Here is a 22645-nt window from a genome sequence, read left to right on the forward strand (position 1 = left end):
CTCCAGGCTCTGAGCTGTCAGCACAGAGCCCAATGTGGGGCCTGAACTCGTGAACTGTGAGATCATGGCCTAAGCTGGCTGAAGTCGGACGACCAACCAACTGAGCCACCCAGGTGCCCATAATTTTTTTTTAATGTTTATTTATTTTTGAGACAGAGAGAGATGGAGCATGAGCAGAGGAGGGGCAGAGAGAGAGGGAGACACAGAATCCTTAGCAGGCTGCAGGCTTTGAGCTGTCAGCACAGAGCCCCACACGGGGCTTGAACTCACAGACCGCGCAAACACATGAACTGGGAGATCATGACCTGAGCCAAAGTTGGACACTTAACTGACTGAGCCACCCAGGTGTCCCTACCTTCATTTTTTTAAAAAACGTTTTACTTATTTTTGAGAGAGAGAAAGTGAGAGAACGAACGTGAGTGGGGGAAGGGCACAGAGAGAAAGGGGGCAGAGGATCTGAAGTGGGCTCTGCACTGACAGCAGTGAACCCAATACAGGGCTCAAACTCATGAACCGTGTGACCATGACCAGAGCCAAAGCTGGACACTCAACTGACTGAGTCACTCAGGTGCCCATCACTTTCATTAATATAACAAGACACATGTCCCCTTTATGTGGTAAAGGAAAACACCACCTCTAAAGAGCTTTGGTAATGTCTCAGAGGGGGAACTGCCCTGACTTAAGAAGTGGGCTGCTCCACAGATGGTTACAAAGTCTGACGTAAGGATTCTCTAGGCATACTTTTCAGGGTGTTTGCAAGGACATGCTCCCCTCAGCTCAGCCTGGACACAGAGAACTGCCAATCCCTGAATGTACCCTCCTGTCTACATTAACACGATGTAATTATCCCACTGTTTTCACAGCACAATTTTACTTTCCTGGAGTTTCTTATACAGGCAATTGGCTTGATTGTTCATTACCAGAAAGTTCATTACCAGGAAAGATCCATCAACTCTTCAATGGAAAACATCAACAGAATTTGTGCTCTAGGATTCTTTGAATCCTGAGCCTCAAAATTCTTACGTAATTTCCACTAATTTCCCACTGTTATATCTTGATCTTCACCCAATCCTAGTGTCCACGTTGAAAAACTGGCCCTAAACAAAACTTCCATGTCAATAACATCCATCCTTGCCTTTCCCCCTTTGAGACACTACCAACTCAGGGCTGGAATTCATGACCCTGAGATCAAGATCTGAGCTGAGATCAAGAGTCAGATGCTTAACTGACTGAGCCACCCAGATGTCACTGTATTTGACTAACATTTAATTTAATTTTTTTTTTTTTAACATTTGTTAATTTTTTTGAGAGACAGAGAGAGAGAGAGAGCAGGGGAGGGGCAGAGAGAGACACACACACAGAATCTGAAGCAGGCTCCAGGCTCTGAACCGTTAGCACAGAGCCCAATGTGGGACTTGAACTCCTGAACCATGAAATCATGACCTGAGCCAAAGTTGGATGACTAACTGACTGAGCCACCCGAGGCGCCCCTGACTAACATTAAAAAAATGATTTAGGGGTACCTGGGTGGCTCAGTTGGTTGAGCGTCCAACTGTTGATTTCGGCTCAGGTCATCATCTCATGGTTTGTGGGTTTGAGCCCCACATTGGGCTCTGTGCTGGCAGTGGGGGGCCTGCTTGGGAGTCTCTCTCTCTCTCGCTCTCTGCCCTTCCCCCATTCTCTCTCACTCTCTCTCTAAAATAAATAAACTTTTAAAAATAAATTTTTTTTTAACATTTATTTATTTTTGAGACAGAGAGAGACAGAGCACGAACGGGGGAGGGTCAGAGAGAGAGGGAGACACAGAATCCGAAACAGGCTCCAGGCTCTGAGCAGTCAGCACAGAGCCCGATGCGGGGCTTGAACTCACGGACCGCGAGATCATGACCTGAGCTGAAGTCGGACACTTAACCGACTGAGCCACCCAGGTGCCCCAATAAACTTTTAAAAATAAATAAATGATATAAAATTTAAAATTTAAAAACAAGAATTAAAAAAAAAGTTAATTAAATACAAAAAGGGGCACCTGGGTGGTTCAGTCTGGTAAGTGTCAAACTTTGGCTCAGGTCATGATATCGCGGTTTGTGAGTTTTATCCTCACATCGGGCTCTGTGCTGACAGCTCAGAGCCTGGAGCCTGCTTCAGATTCTGTGTCTCCCTCTCTCTCTGCCCCTTCCCTGCTTGCAATCTATCTCTCTCTCTCTCAAAAATAAATAAGACTTAAAAAATAAATTAATTAAATAAAAACAGATGATATAATTGATTCTAATACTTATTATTTCTAACAATTCAAATCCAATAAAACCTCATATGATCTGACTCTTAACAGTAGTGTGGCTTCGTTACTTATTACGCTCCCCTTAGGCATTCTATTCTGGTCTACAATGGTGCTGCTCAAACTCACAAAGCTCTCTCTGGCCCTCTCCCTCCAGTCTCCTCATTCCTTTCCCTCACTGCCCCCAGCCACCTCTTGAGTCTTCTAAGCTGTTCATTTAGGTTGGAATATTCTTCCCAAACACATGTCCTGGGCCCTTATGTCATGTCTCCTCTCAAATGTTATCACCTCAGAAAAGTCATCCCCAACCATTTATCTCAAATGGCCCAATCTCTTCTTACTTTCTGTCATAGCTCATTCCATTGCCTAATATTATTTATCTATTTACCTGTTTACTGTTATCCTCACTCTAATACAATGTAAATTCCATGAGAGCAGGAACTTGATAAGTCGTGTTCACTATCATTGCATTGATATGTGTGTGTATGTAAAAGAGGAGCTGGAGAGCAGTTGAATCCAACATATAGGTAAAAGATGGCACTAATGAAAAATGAGATTCCTTGTCACTGAAAATGGGTTTGAAATGTAAGAGAAATAACGTGCTTGGTAAATAAAACTGAAGTTTCCTCTATAGTTCACGTTGAGACCTTTATTTCCTCCCCAGGTCACAAGCCCATGCTCCACAAGTCTTGGTGCCTTGGAGGGCTTTACAAACAACACAGAGATGTACGCCTCCCCATTACCATGTAGGCTGCTACCAGCCCTGATGGCCTCCTTTTGCCCTCCTTACCTGTGTACTGTCTTTGTGTTTCTTCCCTCAAAATCATCCAGGGCTCTTTTCCTTGCTCCAATAAGTCAACCACATCTGGCTTAGAAATGGAGTGTCCTGCTTGCAAGGAAAAAAAAAAAAAGCCACATGGTATAGAAATATAAGCAAAACTCACAAAATCTTTAGTTTTCTTTAAATTTGTAATGAAATAGAGGTTAAATGTTACCGATACAGATTTCAGATAATAGAAGGATGAGATGATTTAAGGAACCAGGCAGGTATGATGAAATTTTATTTTAATTTAATACAGACTCTTCCTCTTAAGAGAACATTTAACAAAGTGATTGAAAAGTTAACAATGTTTGAGAACATTCTTTAGAGCTGAGGGCCTGAGCACAAATTCTTTCTCCTTTAATACCTACCAACCTTATGATTTTGAGGAAGTCATTTTAACACACTGTTCCACAATGTTGGCAAGTAAAATGGGTATAATACTGTTATCACATGGTTATTTGATGCTTAAATTTGTATGTATGTATATATATTCCCTGCTCCCCCCTCCCAAGGAAGAGTTTCTGGGACATAATACCAATTATAATTATTTTATTGCCTTAAGAGGAAAATAAGAAGCACCCTGATTCACTTACAAAATATTCATTCAATTATAAATGTCATGTTCATGAATTGTAACTTTCAACCATAAATCATATAAAATTGGAAATGAAATGTGTACTCTTCAGTTTTAAATGAATATTGTTTATCCAATCCACCACTATATAAGTTATAGAGACTCTTCTCATTGTCACAGCCAATTACAAATCTACATCTAACAATTGCCCTACAGGTGGAAGACACAGCAAATCTATAGCAATATTCAGTGTGAACATAATGGGAAACCAGGCTCTTGGACAATAGCTATCAATGGAATCAATATAAGGAATTTTTGTCCACCCCTTGGCCAGTAAGAAAGGGAGGCAATGACAAGAAGGGCCAGAGGGAGATGTGAATATCACCAAAAGAGAAAATGACCATGGTTAATGGCAGAGGCACTGACAAACTGACAGACCTCAAACCTTCCTCTGGGAACAAGAAAAAGGTATTCATTCAGCTTATGTCTTGAAAGGCAGCTTTGAAATTCACCGTGTTGAAAGTTAACATACCACAGGGCACATTCTAAATCTCTCGTGACAAATGAACTTACCCAGTGAGACCAAGTTTCTATAGTTCTCCAACATCACATCCCTGTATAAGTCCCTCTGAACAGAGTCCAGGTATTCCCATTCCTGCCGGGAGAAGTCTATGGCCACATCCCTGAATGTCACTAATTCCGGAAACTGCAAACCCATGTAGTATGAAATAGAAAAAAACATTTCCAAGATGTAAAGACAGGAGATTATAGGAATGAATTAGAGAAAGGGAGTGATAAGGTACAAGGGGGCTAGAAAAATCCAAGCAGAGTGTCTACATATTCCTGAAGAACCTTATTGCTACAGGTAAGTCTTTGCAGGTTGTGAGCTATCACAATAACTCAGACTTACTGGGGAATGGATGAAACTAAAGTTTTCCTATTTAATAAAGTATAATGCATAATCATGTAGTCAGCTAGTTGCATGATGTAGAAATTCTCAAAAAACGTGAAGTTCTAAATTATTTCCCTATAGAGTTAAAAGAAGATAGGATTTTCCTCCTATATTGAATGTAAGAATTTCTGTGTTAAAAAAAAAATGCTTTTCAAAAAAGTTTGACATTTCTACAAGCATTGAGTTCATCTTTTGTGAGAATATTCTGTAAGTATTTTTCTTTGTTTTGACAAATAAATTTTGGCTGTGTCACAATCCATTTTATTGTAGATATCTTAGATTTAATCCATCCCTGACATTTATATACTTGGTTGGACAAAATTTCAAAGGTCTTCATCAATTCTAGAAATCAACACGTTTACATTCCTTAGGATAATATTCTCATTCATTGTTATCGTCCATCAGTTACTCAATATTTTTTCTTGTTCCTAAGCATACCCTGATGAAGGATGAGCCATAATCAAATAAACGCTATCCAAATTCAACAGATCACATTCTACCACAAAATAGATATATTTGTCTCTCAATAATTTCTCAGAAAGATGCAGAGTATAAAAGCTTCCAACCAACTGTACAATTCTCAAGAACATGAGATACCATCACATACTAAGAATGAGACCAACTTCCAATTTCCATCTCATCTGCCTAGAATATTCAGGCCTGTGGAGGATTTGAAAGTCTACCTGTGGTAATTAAATGGGATCAACATCTCTAATTCATCAAACCAGAGACCTATAAAGGAAATTCAATTATGTCCTTCATGGGACTTCACTCTTTTACTGCTCCATCATAGCCTTTGATTAAAGACTAAGTGCAAGAAGTGGATTGAGTAAATTGGATAATAAACACAAAAACACTGGATAGCAAACATTTATCAGCAGGAAACTGAGCTATTTGCTATCACTCTTTTTGATTTTAGGGCAAACTGTGGAGCAAATAACCGAATGAAGCCCTCTTAAGTAGGAAGCTTTAGGTTAATTAATGAATAAAGCCACATAGACTAACATTGTAATATTGAAAGGAGACAGGAATCATCAACTTACACAGGTCATGGTTTTAGAAATGTAAGACCTCATCAGTGCTCCTCAGTGTTCCTCCACTGGAAAAAAATGCAAACTCCAGAGAATTCAGAGCTGAGAGAAGAAACAAGGTTTTACTGTTCCCAATATGACTTAATTTAATAAGGGCTTTTTGTTCCTCCATTCTTCTTCCAAAATTAGCCTCCAGTACTAACACAGAATTTAGGGAAAATAGAAGATGGATCTAAGATCTCTCTCAAGTCCCAAACACCAGACTACACAAAAGTAGTTGTAGAATAAGTCACTTCTGGCATTGAAGCCAGATCCAAACACAGGAGCAGGAGATCTGGACAAGATCCCATGTTGAGAAGGCTGATCTAGGCCTGAGATTGGGCTGCTCAGTCTTTCCATGAGTGGATCTACCTCTTTCACTCCCACCTTCCAAGCTTGAGAAAAGGCTCATCATCCAAATTAGAGGCTCTTTTACGGCCTCAGGGTCAGTTGAAGTTGGTCCACATATGGGCAATGAACACAACATAGAAAGAATTATGTAGGCCTAGGATCTGTGTTTTGAGTCCAGCCAAGCTGACTAGTTAAATACCAAATATACAGGCAACAGACTATAAAGCAACCATTAAATGCTAAATAGGAGGGGCGCCTGAGTGGCTCCATTGGTTGAGCATCCGACTTCAGCTCAGGTCATGATCTCATGGTTTGTGGGTTCGAATCCCACGTCGGGCGCTGTGCTGACAGCTCAGAGCCTGGAGCCTGCCTTGGATTCTGTGCCTCCCTCTCTCTCTCTGCCCTTCCCCCACTCACTCGCTCTCTCTGTCTTTCTCAAAAATAAATAAACTTAAATGCTAAATAGGAAAACATATTTAAGGGCATTTCCAAATATTATTAATAGAAAAATAAGTTTAAAAAATAGAACAACATGATTAGATCATTTAAAAAGAGACAGACATTGGGAGACAGGCATAGGATATCAACAGATTGAAAGGTTTGGTAATTTTTCCATTTTGTTATGTTATACAATCCTATGTTACCATGACTATTTTTAAACAGATGTAATCTTGGTTTTCTTTTGGTTTTAAATATACTTCATGATTGGGGAGCCTGGATGGCTCAGTCAGTTAAGCCTGATTCCTGATTTAGGCTCAGGTCATGATCTCAGGGTTTGTGAGTTCAAGCCTTGCCTCGGGCTCTGCACTGGCAGTGCAGAGCCTGCTTGGGATTTCTCTCTGCCCCTCCCCCCACCCTCTGACTTTCTCTCAATACACATTTAAAAAAATAATTAAAAAATAAATATACTTCATAATTATTTTAACAGTGGCCATATGTTAACTTAAAAATTTATACATACACAAATGTATGTGTTAAAAGAAGCTATTCTCCAAAAAGTAGAGACTTCATTTATTTTTAAAACACTCTCTTCTTGAGCTTGGAAAAAAACTCTTGAGTCTTCTTGACCCTAAGGAGGCTTTATTTTGACATTTAGCAACAATGTCTTTCTTTTTTTTTTTTTTTTTTTTTTTAATTTTTTTTCAACGTTTTTTATTTATTTTTGGGACAGAGAGAGACAGAGCATGAACGGGGAGGGGCAAAGAGAGAGGGAGGCACAGAATCGGAAACAGGCTCCAGGATCCGAGCCATCAGCCCAGAGCCTGACGCGGGGCTCGAACTCACGGAGTGCGAGATCGTGACCTGGCTGAAGTCGGACGCTTAACCGACTACGCCACCCAGGCGCCCCTAGCAACAATGTCTTTCATACGCCTATCACTCTCATTTTGCATCTAAACATCAGTTGAGGAAAAAAAATCAGAAGGCAAAGTTTACAGAATAAATCCCACTTATCTTCAGAGAGATTCCATGGGCTCAGTATAACCTATTCCAACGTTACAGTAATGGCCCAAATCCAACCAATGTCACTTTCCCACGAATTCCCAAGGTATGTCACCTGTCTTTTGTGGTATTTACTGTACACTGATTTACATTTGTTTCTATTCATAGTTTATGTCCCTTGCTGGATTATTGGCATTTAAAAGTAACAGCGAAGTACGTTTAGTCATTTAATCAAGCCAAATGCTAATATTACAGGATCAGACAATATTGTAGGCCCTTAAAATGTCTGATTTCTTATGTGAAAGTCCACTATTAAAAATTTATCCTAAGGAAATAAAAATAAAAGTACACAAATTATATGCAGAAGAACATTTTTCAGAGAAATTTTTTATAACAGAAAACTGAAAACATGTAACAGTAGGCAACATATTAAAAGAGTTATGTTGTTGGAGCGTCTAGGTGGCTCAGTCGGTTATGTGGCCAACTCGGTTTTGGCTCAGATCAGGATCTCACAGGTTCATGAGATTAAGCCCTGTGTTGGGCTCTGTGCTGACAGCGCGAAGACTACTTGGGATTCCATCTCTCCCTCTCTCTCTGCCCCTTCCCCACCCACGCTTTCTCTCTCTCAGAAATAAACATTAAAAAAATTATGTTGTAATACCTTCTGGCATACTATGTGGTTATCAATAATTATGAGATTGGTTCACACAAGTGAAGAAAAGACACGTGTGATGAATTACTGACTGAGGCAGAGAGCTTTTAAAAATAATCAATATTTGGGAGGTAGTCTCTTGCTGTAATAAATATAGACACTGTCAGACTTTTAGGACATGAATTTCAGATTTAAACTCTGATATTTACTAACATGCCAGTCCGTTGAAGTCTCATTGACAAATTGGGAAAAAATATCATACAGCATATAAAATAGTCTGAAGATTAAGTAATCTATATAAAATATGTAATAAAATAATTGCCTAAAGTTAGTTATTACTAATTGAAGTGGAGAAACTTCCAAGTTCCTTAATTTACTGTTTTAAAAGAAACACAATTCTGCTAATTCCATTTTTCCTTACAATAAAATTTAAGTTCCTTTGGTCTGCATTCTTACAATGCGAACTAAAAAATGTCAAAGCCTGGCTTTAAGCATGTAATTCTCAATACACAATATAAACAAAAAATATTCTCAAACACGTTGGGAGAAAATATGCCTCTGCCCCAGGCAGTTTCAGAAAAACCATTTCAGTATCCTGAAGGAGTTGAGAGAATCTGATCAGGTGCAAATTAAAACTTTCATGAGTCTAAATACTGTTTTTTGGAACAATGTGGAGATTTATCTGATTATTCATAACTTTTACTATCTATCCCATGTTTCTGTTAATATAAATCCATCATTGGAAATACTGTTCATACAACAGATACTTGGAATAATCCAGACATCAGATTTTTTTTTAAGTTTATTTATTTTGAGTTTATTTTTGTGTGTGATGTAAGAAAGTGGTCCAGGTTCATTTTTCCATATGTCGCTGTCCAGTTTTCCCAGCACCACTTGCTAAAGAGACTATCTTTGTTCCATTGGATATTCTTTCCTGCTTTGTCAAAGATTAGCTGTCCATACGTTTGTGGGTCCATTTCTGGGTTCTCTATTCTGTTCCATTGATCTTAGTGTCTATTTTTGTGCCACTGTTTATTTATTTTGAGAGACAGAGAGACAGAAAACGGAGAGAGAGAATCCAAAGCAGGCTCCACACTATCAGCATGGAGCCCGATGCAGGGCTTGAACCCGTGAACTGTGAGATTATGACCTGAGCCAAAGTCAAGAGTTGGTTGCTTAACCGACTGAACCACCCAGGTGCCCCCCAGATCTTTTCTATGCTCTGTGAAATGATATTTAATCTCATTTTAAAAAATTGATTTTAAAATGCTGTTAGCTAATAACCCCATATTCTGGTAATTGATTTAAACTGACAAATCTATACTCCTAGGAGATGAAAAAAATCAGAAAGGTTTTTCAAGTAAGAAGGGAACCAAGGGCCTTCTCTTTACATGCACAGAGGCATAATGAAATCTATGGATTCCTTTTATAAATTGAGAGTAGGAAATTCTTTGTCACCTTACATAATCAAATCAAGATAAAAACTGGAAAAAATATATATATAATTGGTGATTAATGGTGGGGGGGCAGGGAGGGAGAAGGACATGATGACAACACACCATGGGTAATTTTATTTTTCTTGTTCATTAATTTAAAATTTTTTTTAACGTTTATTCATTTTTGAGAGACAGAGAGAGAGTGTAAGCAGGGGAGAGGCAGAGAGAGAGGGAGACACAGAATACAAAGCAGGCTGCAGGCTCCGAGCTGTCAGCACAGAACCCGATGCGGGGCTTGAACCCACGAATTGTGAGATCATGACCTCAACCGAAACCGGACGCTTAACTGACTGAGCCATTCAGGCACCTGGCTTGTTCATTAATTCTTTAGGTTACTGGATTCTCCTGCAACAGTCAGATATAATTCCTACCTGGAAATACAGCATCAATATTATCCAACATATCTCTTAAAGTAAAATTATAGGGAGAATCTTTCCACTTACAAAGTAAACTATGAACTCTAACTCTGAATTGGAAAAACAGTGTTATTGAAATAAATTTCACCTACCATTTCTGGGACAATCCTTGAGTAATATCATCAGTATGATTCAAAAGTTTCACTATCAAGATTTTTCTGTGAATGAACATAATTCAGGTAAGTGGAATTAGCAGAGTGAATGAATGTGTAAAAAGCAGATAGAAAAGAGTTTTATACACAGTAGATTCTCAATAAATGTAGATACAGATGTCTCCTTCACACATATATAATTAAAATGCCATTTTGGATACAAACCTTGCAAAATGTCTTATATAACTCTCTAGTGTTAAATGAGATTCATACATAATTTAAAAATGCTTTTGAGTAATACTTTTCATAGCCATGGATATTGCTTCATATTACCTTATATATTTTTCCTTCTTATGAAGAATCTTTATAAGTATAATTTCATTAGCTGTACGTTATTTTATCTCATGTATGTATATAGTATGTAGTCGGATTTACTCAACCATTTCTGTAATTTTGAACATTTTATACAAGATTGTACCCATTATTACCATTTTGTTTCCAAACCAATATTTCTGAATTATTTTGGTTATATTTACCTTTGATAATCAGTAAATACACATTTCTGAATACCATTTCAAGTGATCTGTGGGCCCCTGGAAAGCTCATAAGAGCAATCAAAGAATTGAAGATCAAGAACCTCTGTTTGTTTGTTTTTTTAATTTTTTTTTCAACGTTTTTTTATTTATTTTTGGGACAGAGAGAGACAGAGCATGAACGGGGGAGGGCAGAGAGAGAGGGAGACACAGAATCAGAAACAGGCTCCAGGCTCCGAGCCATCAGCCCAGAGCCTGACGCGGGGCTCGAACTCACGGACTGCGAGATCGTGACCTGGCTGAAGTCGGACGCTTAACCGACTGCGCCACCCAGGCGCCCCTAGAACCTCTGTTTTTAACCAGTTGAGCCTCTGGATAATTTTCTTACCTTGCAAATAACCATCAATTACCTTCATATTGTCGTTACTATTGGACCCTGGAGGGGAATCACCCAGAATCACAACAGTTAATATGTACTGAACACTCCTATGTTCCAAGCTCTGTTGCCATGAGCTTTACACTTTTATCTTTGTTATATCCCTATGATGTTATAACGTACATCTGAGCACTGTGGAACACAGAGGCTGTGTGGACACACCAAGCTCATACAGCTAGGAAGTGGCAGGGCCAGGATTCAAACCAAATATTGGATATTCAGGGCCCATCCTCCTCAATATCACACCACGTTGCCCCTCACAATCCACACAATGGTATACCTGAAAACACTCAGGCTGCCAGACCACAAGTTAACACCTGACTAGTACTACTAATTACAACTTAGAGATCACCTGAACACATTCCTTCCACTGTAGGCACAGATCTCTACCCTCAAATCCCCAATTATAATCCCACTTCCAAAAGCTTCACAAAGCCGATGCCTTGTCATTTGCTGATTAGTAGGCCTCTGCAGAAAATCAAAGATACCTGGTGTGTGATTCCCCATAAACCCTGCTGCCTTGCTTAATCACCAACTAAAATAAAGACCAACTGTATAATTCAAATGACATTCAATTAATATGTGATTATTACCTGGAGAAGACAGAGAAAATAAGAGCCACTGTTGAGGGAGGATTTACCTCGATGACTTCCATCATGGACTGGGGACGGGAGGCGTAAGGTTGTCTCCACCTAGCCCACTTCAGACAAAGAAAATCAAATGTTCCACACCCAAATAAAAATTTTGTGGGGCGCCTGGGTGGCTCAGTCGGGTAAGCGTCCAACTTTGGCTCAGGTCATGATCTCATGGTTTGTGAGTTCGAGCCCCCACATTGGGCTCTGTGCTGACAGTGCAGAGCCTGCTTGGGATTCTCTAATTCCCTTTCTCTCTCTCTGTCCCTCCCCTAAACCAGTCAAAAATAAATAAATATTAAAATTTTTTTTGTGTGTGAACAAGGAAACTCACCTGAAGTTTGATTTTTTTTTTTTTTTGGCATCAACAATTTAACGTGCATTACAATGCAACATCTCTTTCCTACTCCTTGTGTTGCTTCTTTTGGAGAATGGCAAGAATGGAGAAGTGAATCATAACCTCACATACAAACCCAGAAACAGAAGGGGTGCTGAAACCTGTATTTGATTTCACCGTGGGTGCCTGGGGTCAGACCTGTGGCAATGATGCCGTCATGGACTTGTAGCTGTTCCCACAGGCACCAAGGGCAGGGCTTCCGCCAGAGTGTGTGACTCTGATGGCCCCATAATGTCTTTACAAGAGCCTGGTCTAAGGGGCACCTTGAGGCTCTAAAACTTACTACCCCAAGTTGAGGTGTGCGCTTTCTTGCTGGAAACCTTCATTTTATGCTAGTGCAAAATGTGACCTCTCGGGGTCATTTCTTTGTTGCAGCTGCACAGTGGCTGTGCAATGAGAGGGTAGAGGAGCCAGTACATAACCACTGGGCACAGAGACACGCACAGAGGCCACAATGCATGCTCACATAAAGGCCATTCTTCCTAGTCAAAGGCACACAATCACACACTCCTTCGGGGGTCACAATGGCATAGGCCGTCACCGGAGTCCCACCCAGGGCCTGTTACACACATAGACACGTACACCGCACGCTCGCTCCCACCCTCGGTCACCCTGTCTCACAATCCCCTCTTTTGCTTCTCAGGCACATGCAAATGTGACACATTGTGTCTACCCACTAGGCCCTCTGACCTAGCGCAGCTCTAAACTTTCGACCTCTAATCTCACTGCAGGTTTAGGTCTGGCATCGACTATGGGTACAGGACATCCCGCGGTGGTTTCTTCCTTTGACACCACCATCGCACCTTGTGGCCCCATAATCCCCAGGGCACCACCCATTCGCCGCCCCCCCCCCCCCCCCGTTAATTTGGCCTCAGTGACCTCTGGTAAATGTGGCCCTCAAGAGAATTCTTGGCTGTGGGCGCCTCATGTTCAAAGGGTTTTACTGAATTTTGGACCTGCCCCTAAACAAGCCAAGCCCTGTCTGCAAAGAGCTGCTGGCGCTTCCTGCTCAGGCTGCAACAGTAAAAAGGCTGGTCTTTCCAGAAAGCCAAAGGGGACTGTAGAGTCTAAAGCCGTGTAGGCATGTCTGGGGTCTCGGGCAGCTGTCCAGTGCTATCCTAATGGCCAGGGGTGTGTGGGAGGGACTCAGAGTGTGGCGGCCATCTTCTAGATGAGAGCCTCGCCACCTCAAGGTACTTACTGTATTTCAGTCTCTGGTGCTGCCCCTATTCCTGGACTAGGTGCCCTACAGATAAGGATTTTTCTCAGATAGCCCTGGATAGATTTATTGACTAGGAAAGCTCATTACGTAATGTGCCAGAAATTGGGGTTTCCCTATGCCTCTTGGGTACAGGTTTTTGACAGATTTCAAACCTCAAATCCAAGCCATTCCTTTATGTGCCAAGGAGTGTGACTGTGCAATATAAAAACATAGTCAGTGTTTAACTGTCAGGGTTTAAAGTGTGAAGGGCAGTGATCTTAAACTTTACTTTCCTCAACATAAGGAACTGAATTCTATTATTATTCCTATTTTGTAGAAGTTGGTTAAATAACCTGCCCTATATCATACATTTCTAGTATGCTATGGAATCCATATTTGAAACCATGGCTGAAAGACCACAGCCTGACTCTTAATTCTTACTATGCATATAGAGCTTCTCAAATGTCCGTTGACAAACAGCAATAGCACTACAAGTTAGGTGCTGTTTTTACCTCATTTCAGTGACAAGAAAACCAAGGCTCACTAAGGTTCAGTTCAATATCTGGAATCCTCCAAATACTAAGTGAGCACAGCTGGGAACAAAATAGTATCTTCCTAATTTCAGATACAATGTTGAGGGCAGTCAATACAAAACAATGACCCAACAACAAATACGTGTTAGGCAGTTTATAGGGCCTCTTTTTTTTTAAGATTTCAAAAGGCTTGGGCTCCCAGGTGGCGCAATCAGTTAAGCTTCCAACGTTGGCTCAGGTCATGATCTCATGGTTTGTGTATTGGGATCCCTGCATCTGGCCCTGAGATGATAGCTCTGAGCCTGTAGCCTGCTTCAGATTCTGTGTCTCTCTCTCTCTGCCCCTCCCCCACTTGTACTCTGTCTCTATCTCTCAAAAATAAATAAACGTTTAAAAATTTTTTTCAAAAGGCTCTTGGAGTGTGGGTATCTGTATCTCAAATTTGAAGATGAGAAAATTGATAGATAACTATCAAGATCAAATCAGTGTTTAAGGATAGATACAGATTGGAACCCAGGTGTTTCTAAATTCAATGCACAGATCACAGTCAGGTCTCATCCTCTCTCCTCATTCAGGAGAACTCAAATCTCCGCCATTATCAAGACAAACTTTTAATTCACCCTTTTGTTTACATAAATGCCTAAGAATAAGGCTTCCCACCCCAGCTCCAACCTTAAGCACTATCTCCACACATCTTCTTTCACTGGAACAGAGCCCCCATGAAGGCAGAGACTTTGTCTATTCCACCATTATGTTCTCATCAACTAGAATAGAGCCTTCTGTGTATTGGGTGTTCGTTAATTAGATTCAAAGGAATTAACATTCCTGTGATTTCCCCTTCACCTCTTAACTATCCTCTTTCTTGCCCCCTGGCCTTCCAAGTCTCTGTATCTGGAATCCACTCTGAGTGATCTCTCTCCATTTACCCACAGCTTGAGAAGTTCACCTGGATAATAATGAACAGATAACACACCAAAATTTGTGACATTCAGCTAAAAAAAAGGGGGGGGGGGGCTTAAAGGGAGTGGCTAAAATTCAAAATACTGAAAATAAGTGACAAAGATGTGGAGTCACTGGAACCGTTACATATTAATAGGAGACTATGAAATAGGTTTAAAAATTGGAAACAGCTTGGCAATTCATTCTAAAGTCAAGTACATGGGGCGCCTGGGTGGCTTAGTTGGTTAAGCTTCTGACTTGGCCCAGGTCATGATCTCATGTTTCATGAGTTTGATTCCTGCATCAGGCTCTGTACTGCAGGTGCAGAGCTTGCTTAGGATCCTCTCTCTTCCTCTCTCTCCCTCTCTCTCTGCCCCTGCCTGGTTCGTGCATACACATGCACTCTCTCCCTCTAAAATAAAATAAACTTAAAAAAATAAAATAAAGTCAAACACATAACTATCATACTACCTAGCAACTTCATATCTAAGAGTTTACCTAAGAGGAATAAAAACTTAGACCCACCCAAAAACTTTCACAGCAATGGTCTTAGCAGCTTTCATTATAATAACACAAAACTGAAACAACCAAAATGTCAACAGGAGAAAGGATGAATGCATTATACTTATATATAGTATCCATATAATGGAATACTACTATTCAACCATATTTTGGATTGAACTGATACATGCAACAACATAGATGAATCTTAAAATAATTATGCTGAATGGAAGAAATAAGACAAAGTACATATTGTTCAATTCTATTTACGTACAAATCTAGAAAGTGCAACCTAATTTATTAACAGACAGTAGATCAGTAATTGCCTGGAAGCAGAGTGGGAGGGGCCAGGGAGGGCTGGGAGGGAAGCATTGCAAAGACTTTTGGGGGCAGTGAATTTGTTCATTATTCTGATTATATTCATTATCTATATATGAATATATACACATTTCAAAATGAATCCATTTGTACCTCTGTGTGGTGATGGATGTTAACCAGACTCATTGTAGTAATCATTTCACAATGTAAACAAATATCAAATCATTATACTGTATACCTGAAACTAATACACAGATGCTCCTTGACTTATGATGGGGTTACATCCTGATAAACCCACTGTAAGCTGAAAATCTCATAAATCAAAAATGCATTTAATACACCTAACCTACTGAACATCACAGTTAGCCTACTAACTCAGAATACTTACATTAGCCAACAGTTGGGCAAAATCATCCAACACAAAGCCTACATTATAATAAAGTGTTGAATATCTCATGTAATTTACTTAATACTATATTGAAAGTGAAAAACAAAATGGTTGTGTGGGTATTGCTTTCACACAATCATAAAGTTGAAAAATTCAGTTGGGAACCATGTATAATGTTATATGTGAATTATATCTCAATTAAAAAAATTGAATCCAACTGTATGCTTTAAATATGTGCCATGTACTACATGTCAATAGAGATGTTGTTAAAGACATGGTATTATAGTCTTAAACGAACATAGATACAATACATATGACAACTATAATATAGAAGATAGGGGCTATAAATGGACCTACGCATCGCAAGGTTCTTACACTTTATGTGAAGTGGTTCAATATTAACTCTAAGTAGACTGTGAATAGTTTAGAATATATATTTTAATACAGACAGTGACCACTAAAAATATGCACAAAGCATAGTGAAAACAAGTTAAAATGGAATTTTAAATAAATATTTAATGCAAGAGAAGACAAAGTTGAGACACAAGGGAACAAAAGTCAGATGGAAACAAACAAAATAAAATGGATTACTGTGTCAGTAATTACATTAAATGTAAATGGACTAAACACTACATTTGAAAAAAAAAAGACATTGTCACAAGGGATAGAAAAACAATAGTCTGAGAAAACTAAGGAATGTCTTCAGTCCTCAAGTTCTTTATGTTAAATCCTATCACACAGTTTTCTTGTTTTGACAAATATTTTGAATGACTGCATAGCATTCTAACTTAAGAATTATAATTAATCATCTTGAGATGATTAGGTGTATGCATTAGGTTGGACAACATTTCTAGGGTCTTTACACAGTTCTTGATCTGTTAACTTACTAATTATGATTTTATTCTCTTTTATGGCCATCACTTAACACTCTTCTGGTTTCTGAGTTAGAGGATACTAAGATTGATCCAGAATTTTATCAGTCATTTAGTTTCAGCCTATCTAGTCAGCAGTAGTCATGATATTTATCATTTAGAAATTCCTTACTAAAACCCATGATCTACAGGTGCCTGGGTGGCTCAGTCAGTTGAGTATCAGGCTCATCATCCACTGACAGCGTGGAACCTATTGGGATTCTCTTTCCTTCTCTCTCTGCCCCTTCCCTCCTCACTCTCTCTCACAAAATAAAATAAAAACGAATAGTAAAACCCATGATCCATATATTTGCAAGTTCTAAATCACATGTCTATTCAATTTTAAAAGCCTCACAAAGTATTAATCTCAATCTACACTAAGACAGATACCATTTATTACCAGGCTTTGTCACATGTACCTAGAAAACTCACGTCTGTGAGAATGTCAGAATCTTTAGAAGTTTGGCCATATGGGATCCTCATCTCTAATTCATCAACTATAATCCTGACTTGCAAAGCTCAAATCATTTCTTTACAGGACTTTACTTTTTCATTCTCCCTTCACTGCTCTTAAAATAAGTTAGGCACAGAGGAGATAATGAATACTCTGGTCAGTATATACATAAACACTGGTTGGAAGAGACTGGGCCACATACGGAGAACATGAGGTTATCTGGAACCATTGTTCATAATTGACTGGGGTTCTTTTAGGTAGGAAGCTTCTAGGACAACTAATGAAAACATCTATATCACATTATTTCAACAAGAAGGAAACACCAACTTACATATGTCATAGCTTGATGTCTGCAAAAACTGATCCGTTCTCCTATGGGTTTCCCTACTGGAGAAAAACAGAGAATCCAGACCTGGGAAAGGAAAAAGAGGTTGTGAGAGCAAGCATGCTTTAGTGTTACTATGTAACAACTTAAATGGTTTGCTTCTCCATTCCATTTTATTTAATATCTCCTTCAGCACAAACACACACAACTGCAAAAGATTAGAAGGATTTTAGATAAATTGAAACTCTTCCCCTAATCCCCAGGAAATCCAGATATTTCAGCAGATAGCTTTCTGGTCAGTGCTCCATTTTGGGAAAGCTGTTCTGCACCTGAGACTGTGCTGCTCAGTCCTGCCCTGAACATGCTTCCCCCTTCATTCACGGCTTTCAGGACTGAAAAGGACCTACATCATCCAAACCACACCTTACTTCCTGGCTTTGGGATCAGGTGAGGGTGAACAGGTTGAAAAAGTATACAGGTTAGAAAAGACATTAAATTGGGTCAGGCAGGGTACAACAATCCAGAAAAACTGCTGAAATATATCACATACCAAATGTGAAGTAAGGGAAAAATAATGAAGATATGGAAAATATTCCAGAAATACTGTCAGTAGAAAAATCACATTATGAAACCATATTTACACTATATTATTTGTAAGATACATGCATACTTCAATATTGAAAGACTGACAGATCATCAGATTTCAGTAGACAGAGAAAGTCCAGAAAGCAAAACACCCATACATTAACAGTGCTTGTCTTTTTCTCTTGATCTTTTTTTTTCTTGAAAAGTAATAATTGCCTACATACAAGAGACAGGTTTCTTTGCTGTTTCAATGACATATATGTTTGAAGATTTCTTTTGATGTACACCTTTCATAGTACTGATGAATAAAAGAAAGGTGAAGCTCACATGGTTAATCTTAGCCAAAGTGTATGTGTGTGTATATACATGTGTGTATACGTGTGTATGTGTCTGTGTTCCAAAATATTGTTATGTTATCTGAATCATAAAATCTCAAAATTTCACCAGGGATCAAATAACTAGATACTTAGAAAACAAAGCTGACAGAAAATACCTAAGGTAACCTCAAGAAGGTCGTGCCTCAGTAACCACTTTTTTGAGATATTATACTGTTGCATTAGACTTTAACCTAAAACTTACATATTTTTTGACAGATAACTGACATATGACATTATATTAGTTTCAGGCATATAGCAGGATTCAAAATTTGTTTATATATTACAAAATGATCACCTCAGTTAAGTCAATACCCATCACCATACAGTTATTTTTTTTCTTGTGGTGAGAACTTTGAAGATCTGCTTTCTTGGCAATTTTCAAATATACAATATAGTATTATTATAATACAGTATTAACTATAGTCACCACACTGTACATTACATCCCCACGGTTCATTTATAACTGGAAGTGTGTACCTTTTTCCCACCTTCACATATTTTACCCACCCTCCAACCCCCACCTCTGGCAACTACAATCTTTTCTCTGTATCGGAGTTCAGGTTTTTTTGAGGGGTGGGGGATTAGATTCCTCATATAAATGAGATCATACAGTATTGCTACTTGTCTTTCTCTGACTTATTTCATTTAGGGTAACATCCACCAATATTGTTGCAAATGGTAAGATTTTCTTTTTAATGTCTGAATAATATTCCCCTGTGTATATATACAATATATTTTGATTTTGATGAGAATTTAAGTATATGAAGTTATCAATTCAATGGCCATGTCTTAAAATATATATGCATATGAACATTTGTTATAAGTGGAAGCTGTTTTCCAAAATGTGCAAAGTTCATTCTTTTAAACAGTGTTTACTTGGTCTTGGAGGAGTACAGTAAATTTGAATTATTTTGCTAAATGGTTGTTTTCTTCAGTTGTTTTCTTCAGTTACCAGTAATATGATGTTCTATAAGATTTTTATGTATGCTTATTGTTGGATTACTGCCTAAAAATATGGATAGTCTCTGAGAATAGTCTTGTATTGATGCTGGTCTCACTGCTATATCCTTAGGGAAGTTTACTTTACAGAACTATTTCCCACTCCATTAGTCACATGCTCCAGAAAGCTGCCGAATGTAACATCATAAGAATAAAACATGTAATGAAGGAGATACCATGTGATCCAGCAATTCCACCCATAGGTGTATACCCAAGAATAAAAAATACATTCACACACACACACACACACACACACACAAAACCTTTTACACAAATGTTTGCATTTATAACAGCCCAAAAGTGGAAGAAACCCAAATGTTCATAAACTGATAATGTGGTATATGCATGCAAGGGAATATTATGCAGCCATAAAAATGAAGGTTATTTTGATACCAGTTACAACGTGGATGAATCTTGAAGACATTATATGAAGTGAAATAAGCTAGTCACAAAAGGACACATATTGGGGTGCCTGGGTGGCTCAGTCAGTTAAGTGGCCGACTTCAGCTCAGGTCATGATCTCACGGTTTGTGAGTTTGAGCCCTGCATTGGGTTCTGTGCTGACAGCTCGGAGCCTGGAGCCTGCTTTGGATTCTGTGTCTCCCTCTCTCTCCTCCTCCCCCATTCGCGTTCTGTCTCTGTCTCTCAAAAATAAATATTTAAGGGGCGCCTGGGTGGCTCAGTCGGTTAAGCGTCCAACTTCGGCTCAGGTCACGATCTCGCGGTCCGTGAGTTCGAGCCCCGCGTCGGGCTCTGGGCTGATGGCTCAGAGCCTGGAGCCTGCTTCCGATTCTGTGTCTCCCTCTCTCTCTGCTCCTCCCCCGTTCATGCTCTGTCTCTCTCTGTCTCAAAAATAAATAAAAAACATTAAAAAAATAAATAAATAAATATTTAAAAGAAAAGGACACATGTTGTATGATTCCTCTTATATGAGATTCTTAGAATTGTGAAATTCATAGAAACAGAAAGTGGGTGCCAGGGACTAGGGGGAGATGGGGGATGGGAAGTGTTTAATTGGGTAGAGTTTTAGTTGGGGAAGATGAAAAAGTTCTGAAGATGAATGGTGGTGATGGCTGCAAGAACAATACAAATGTACTTAATGCAACAGAACTGTGCATTAAAAATGGTTAAAATGTCAAATTTTGTTAGGTATACTTTTTTTAAGTTTATTTATTTATTTTGAGGGAGAGAGAACACAAATGGGGAAGGGACAGAGAGAGAGGGAAAGAGAGAATCCCAAGCAGGCTCCGCACAACCAGTGCAGAGCCAGATGTGGGGCTCAAACCTGCAAACTGCAAGACCACCACCTGAGCCAAAGTCAGACACTTAACCGACTGGTCCACCCAGGTGCCCCAAACTTTGTTATGTACACTTTACTACATAAAAAAACAAATGAAGTACTTATACATAATTAATAGTGGCACATTAACAGTGGTACTGGTTATACAACCCTGTGACTACATTAAAGACTACTGAATACACTTGATCTCCACTCAGGTCTTGCTCTCAGGGTTGTGAGTCCAAGCCCTGTGTTGGGCTCCATGCTGAGTGGGTAGATGGGTAAACAAACAAATAAATGAAAATAAGGTGTATCTTAAAGAATTATATCTATTTAAAAGGATAAAAATTTATAACAGAAATTCCTTATCATCACAGTGCTTTTTTTTAGGTCAGAATAATTTGATAGTAAGCGGACGGTGGTGGCTACTCTGAGTAACATCACTGCCTTATGAATTCCCAAGGCACAGTATCTGAACCTCCCTAGTGGACTTAGATGCATTTATTTCCATTCAGTGTTCGCCTTACTTACCAAAAGGAACATAAAAATATCAACCATGTCATTCGAGTCTTTTTATCAACCCAAATACTAAGATGGTATGGTTAGGCATATCTTAAAAGCATTTAGTAAGAATCTGATTTTTTTTTTTAAGCACACTTCAAGCCCAGCATGGAGCCCAGTGTGAGGCCAGTACTTACCACACTGAGATCAAGACCTGAGCTGAGATCAAGAGTCAGAGGCTTAACCGACTGAGCCACCCAGGCACTTCAAGAGTCTGATTTTTTTGTCCCAAATTCTATTCCTAGGAATTTATATTAATTAAATATCTACACAAAAATCTAACAGTAGGTAACAGGTTAATTTGGTTCTTTATATGATGGTATACATACCATTATTCATCATGATATCAGTCCAGGCTTAAAATAAGTATACATAATGTAGGAATTATGTATCCAAGGTAGGTATCCTGTTGAATTTAAGACAGAATCTATTCAGATTTTCTAAATGTGAAAATGTTCTTAGAGTCTATGAGATTTGATTGCCTTGGTTTCTCATTGTAAAATCCAGAGTATGAAAATCACCTACTAAATATGAATATCTTGGAGAAAGATAATCTCTATAAAAACTTAATAATATGCTGTAATACTATATTAATATGTTAGCTATTTTACTGAAGAACATTTCATGTTCTCTAATTCATTATTACAAAAGAAACAATTCTACTATCTCTTTTTTAGAGTAAAGTTGTGCTTCTCATCTCTGCTCTTCTAACACACAAACACACACACACACACACACACACACACACACACACACACACAATTGAGGACCTTGGTTTGAGAATTCATTTCTTATTAATAAAACATTAAGAGTATCTAGGAGGGGAGCCTGGGTGGCTCAGTCAGTTGAGAGTCTGACTTCAGCTCAGGTCATGATTTCGTGGTCCTTGAGTTCGAGCCCCAGATCTTGGGCTCTGTGCTGACATCTCAGAGCCTGGAATCTGCTTCAGATTCTGTATCTCCTTCTCTCTCTGTGCCCCTCCTCTACTTGTGCTCTGTCCCTCTCTCAAAAATAAATAAACATTAAAAGAAAGACAAGTATCTAGGAAAGAGAAGGAAATTGCCCTATTCCCCAACTGCACCAGCATAAAAGACACTTTTTTGAATCATAACTTGCTCAAAGAATCTGATCCAAT

General features: G+C 39.0%; 1 protein-coding gene across 2 annotated transcripts in view; it reads right to left on the reverse strand.

Annotated features, from left to right (window-relative positions):
• Positions 1-21918, reverse strand: part of LOC109256558 (zinc finger protein 573) — a 43002-nt gene extending 21084 nt beyond the window's left edge. The window contains exons 1-4 of one of the 2 annotated variants that reach the window (XM_053906373.1): positions 21840-21918; positions 17716-17796; positions 10142-10207; positions 3066-3161 (exon numbers count right to left, since the gene is read on the reverse strand). In XM_053906373.1, the coding sequence (XP_053762348.1) occupies positions 3066-3161; positions 10142-10172 (127 nt within the window). In that variant the 5' untranslated portion in view covers positions 10173-10207; positions 17716-17796; positions 21840-21918. The remainder of the gene's footprint in view (positions 1-3065; positions 3162-10141; positions 10208-17715; positions 17797-21839) is intronic. The other variant, XM_053906374.1, reaches the window with a different exon arrangement.
• Between the last annotated feature and the right edge of the window lie 727 nt (positions 21919-22645).

The sequence above is a fragment of the Panthera pardus genome, unplaced genomic scaffold (assembly GCF_024362965.1).
Source record: "Panthera pardus isolate Hobbes unplaced genomic scaffold, ASM2436296v1 HiC_scaffold_18, whole genome shotgun sequence".
NCBI classification, from domain to species: Eukaryota; Metazoa; Chordata; class Mammalia; order Carnivora; family Felidae; genus Panthera; species Panthera pardus.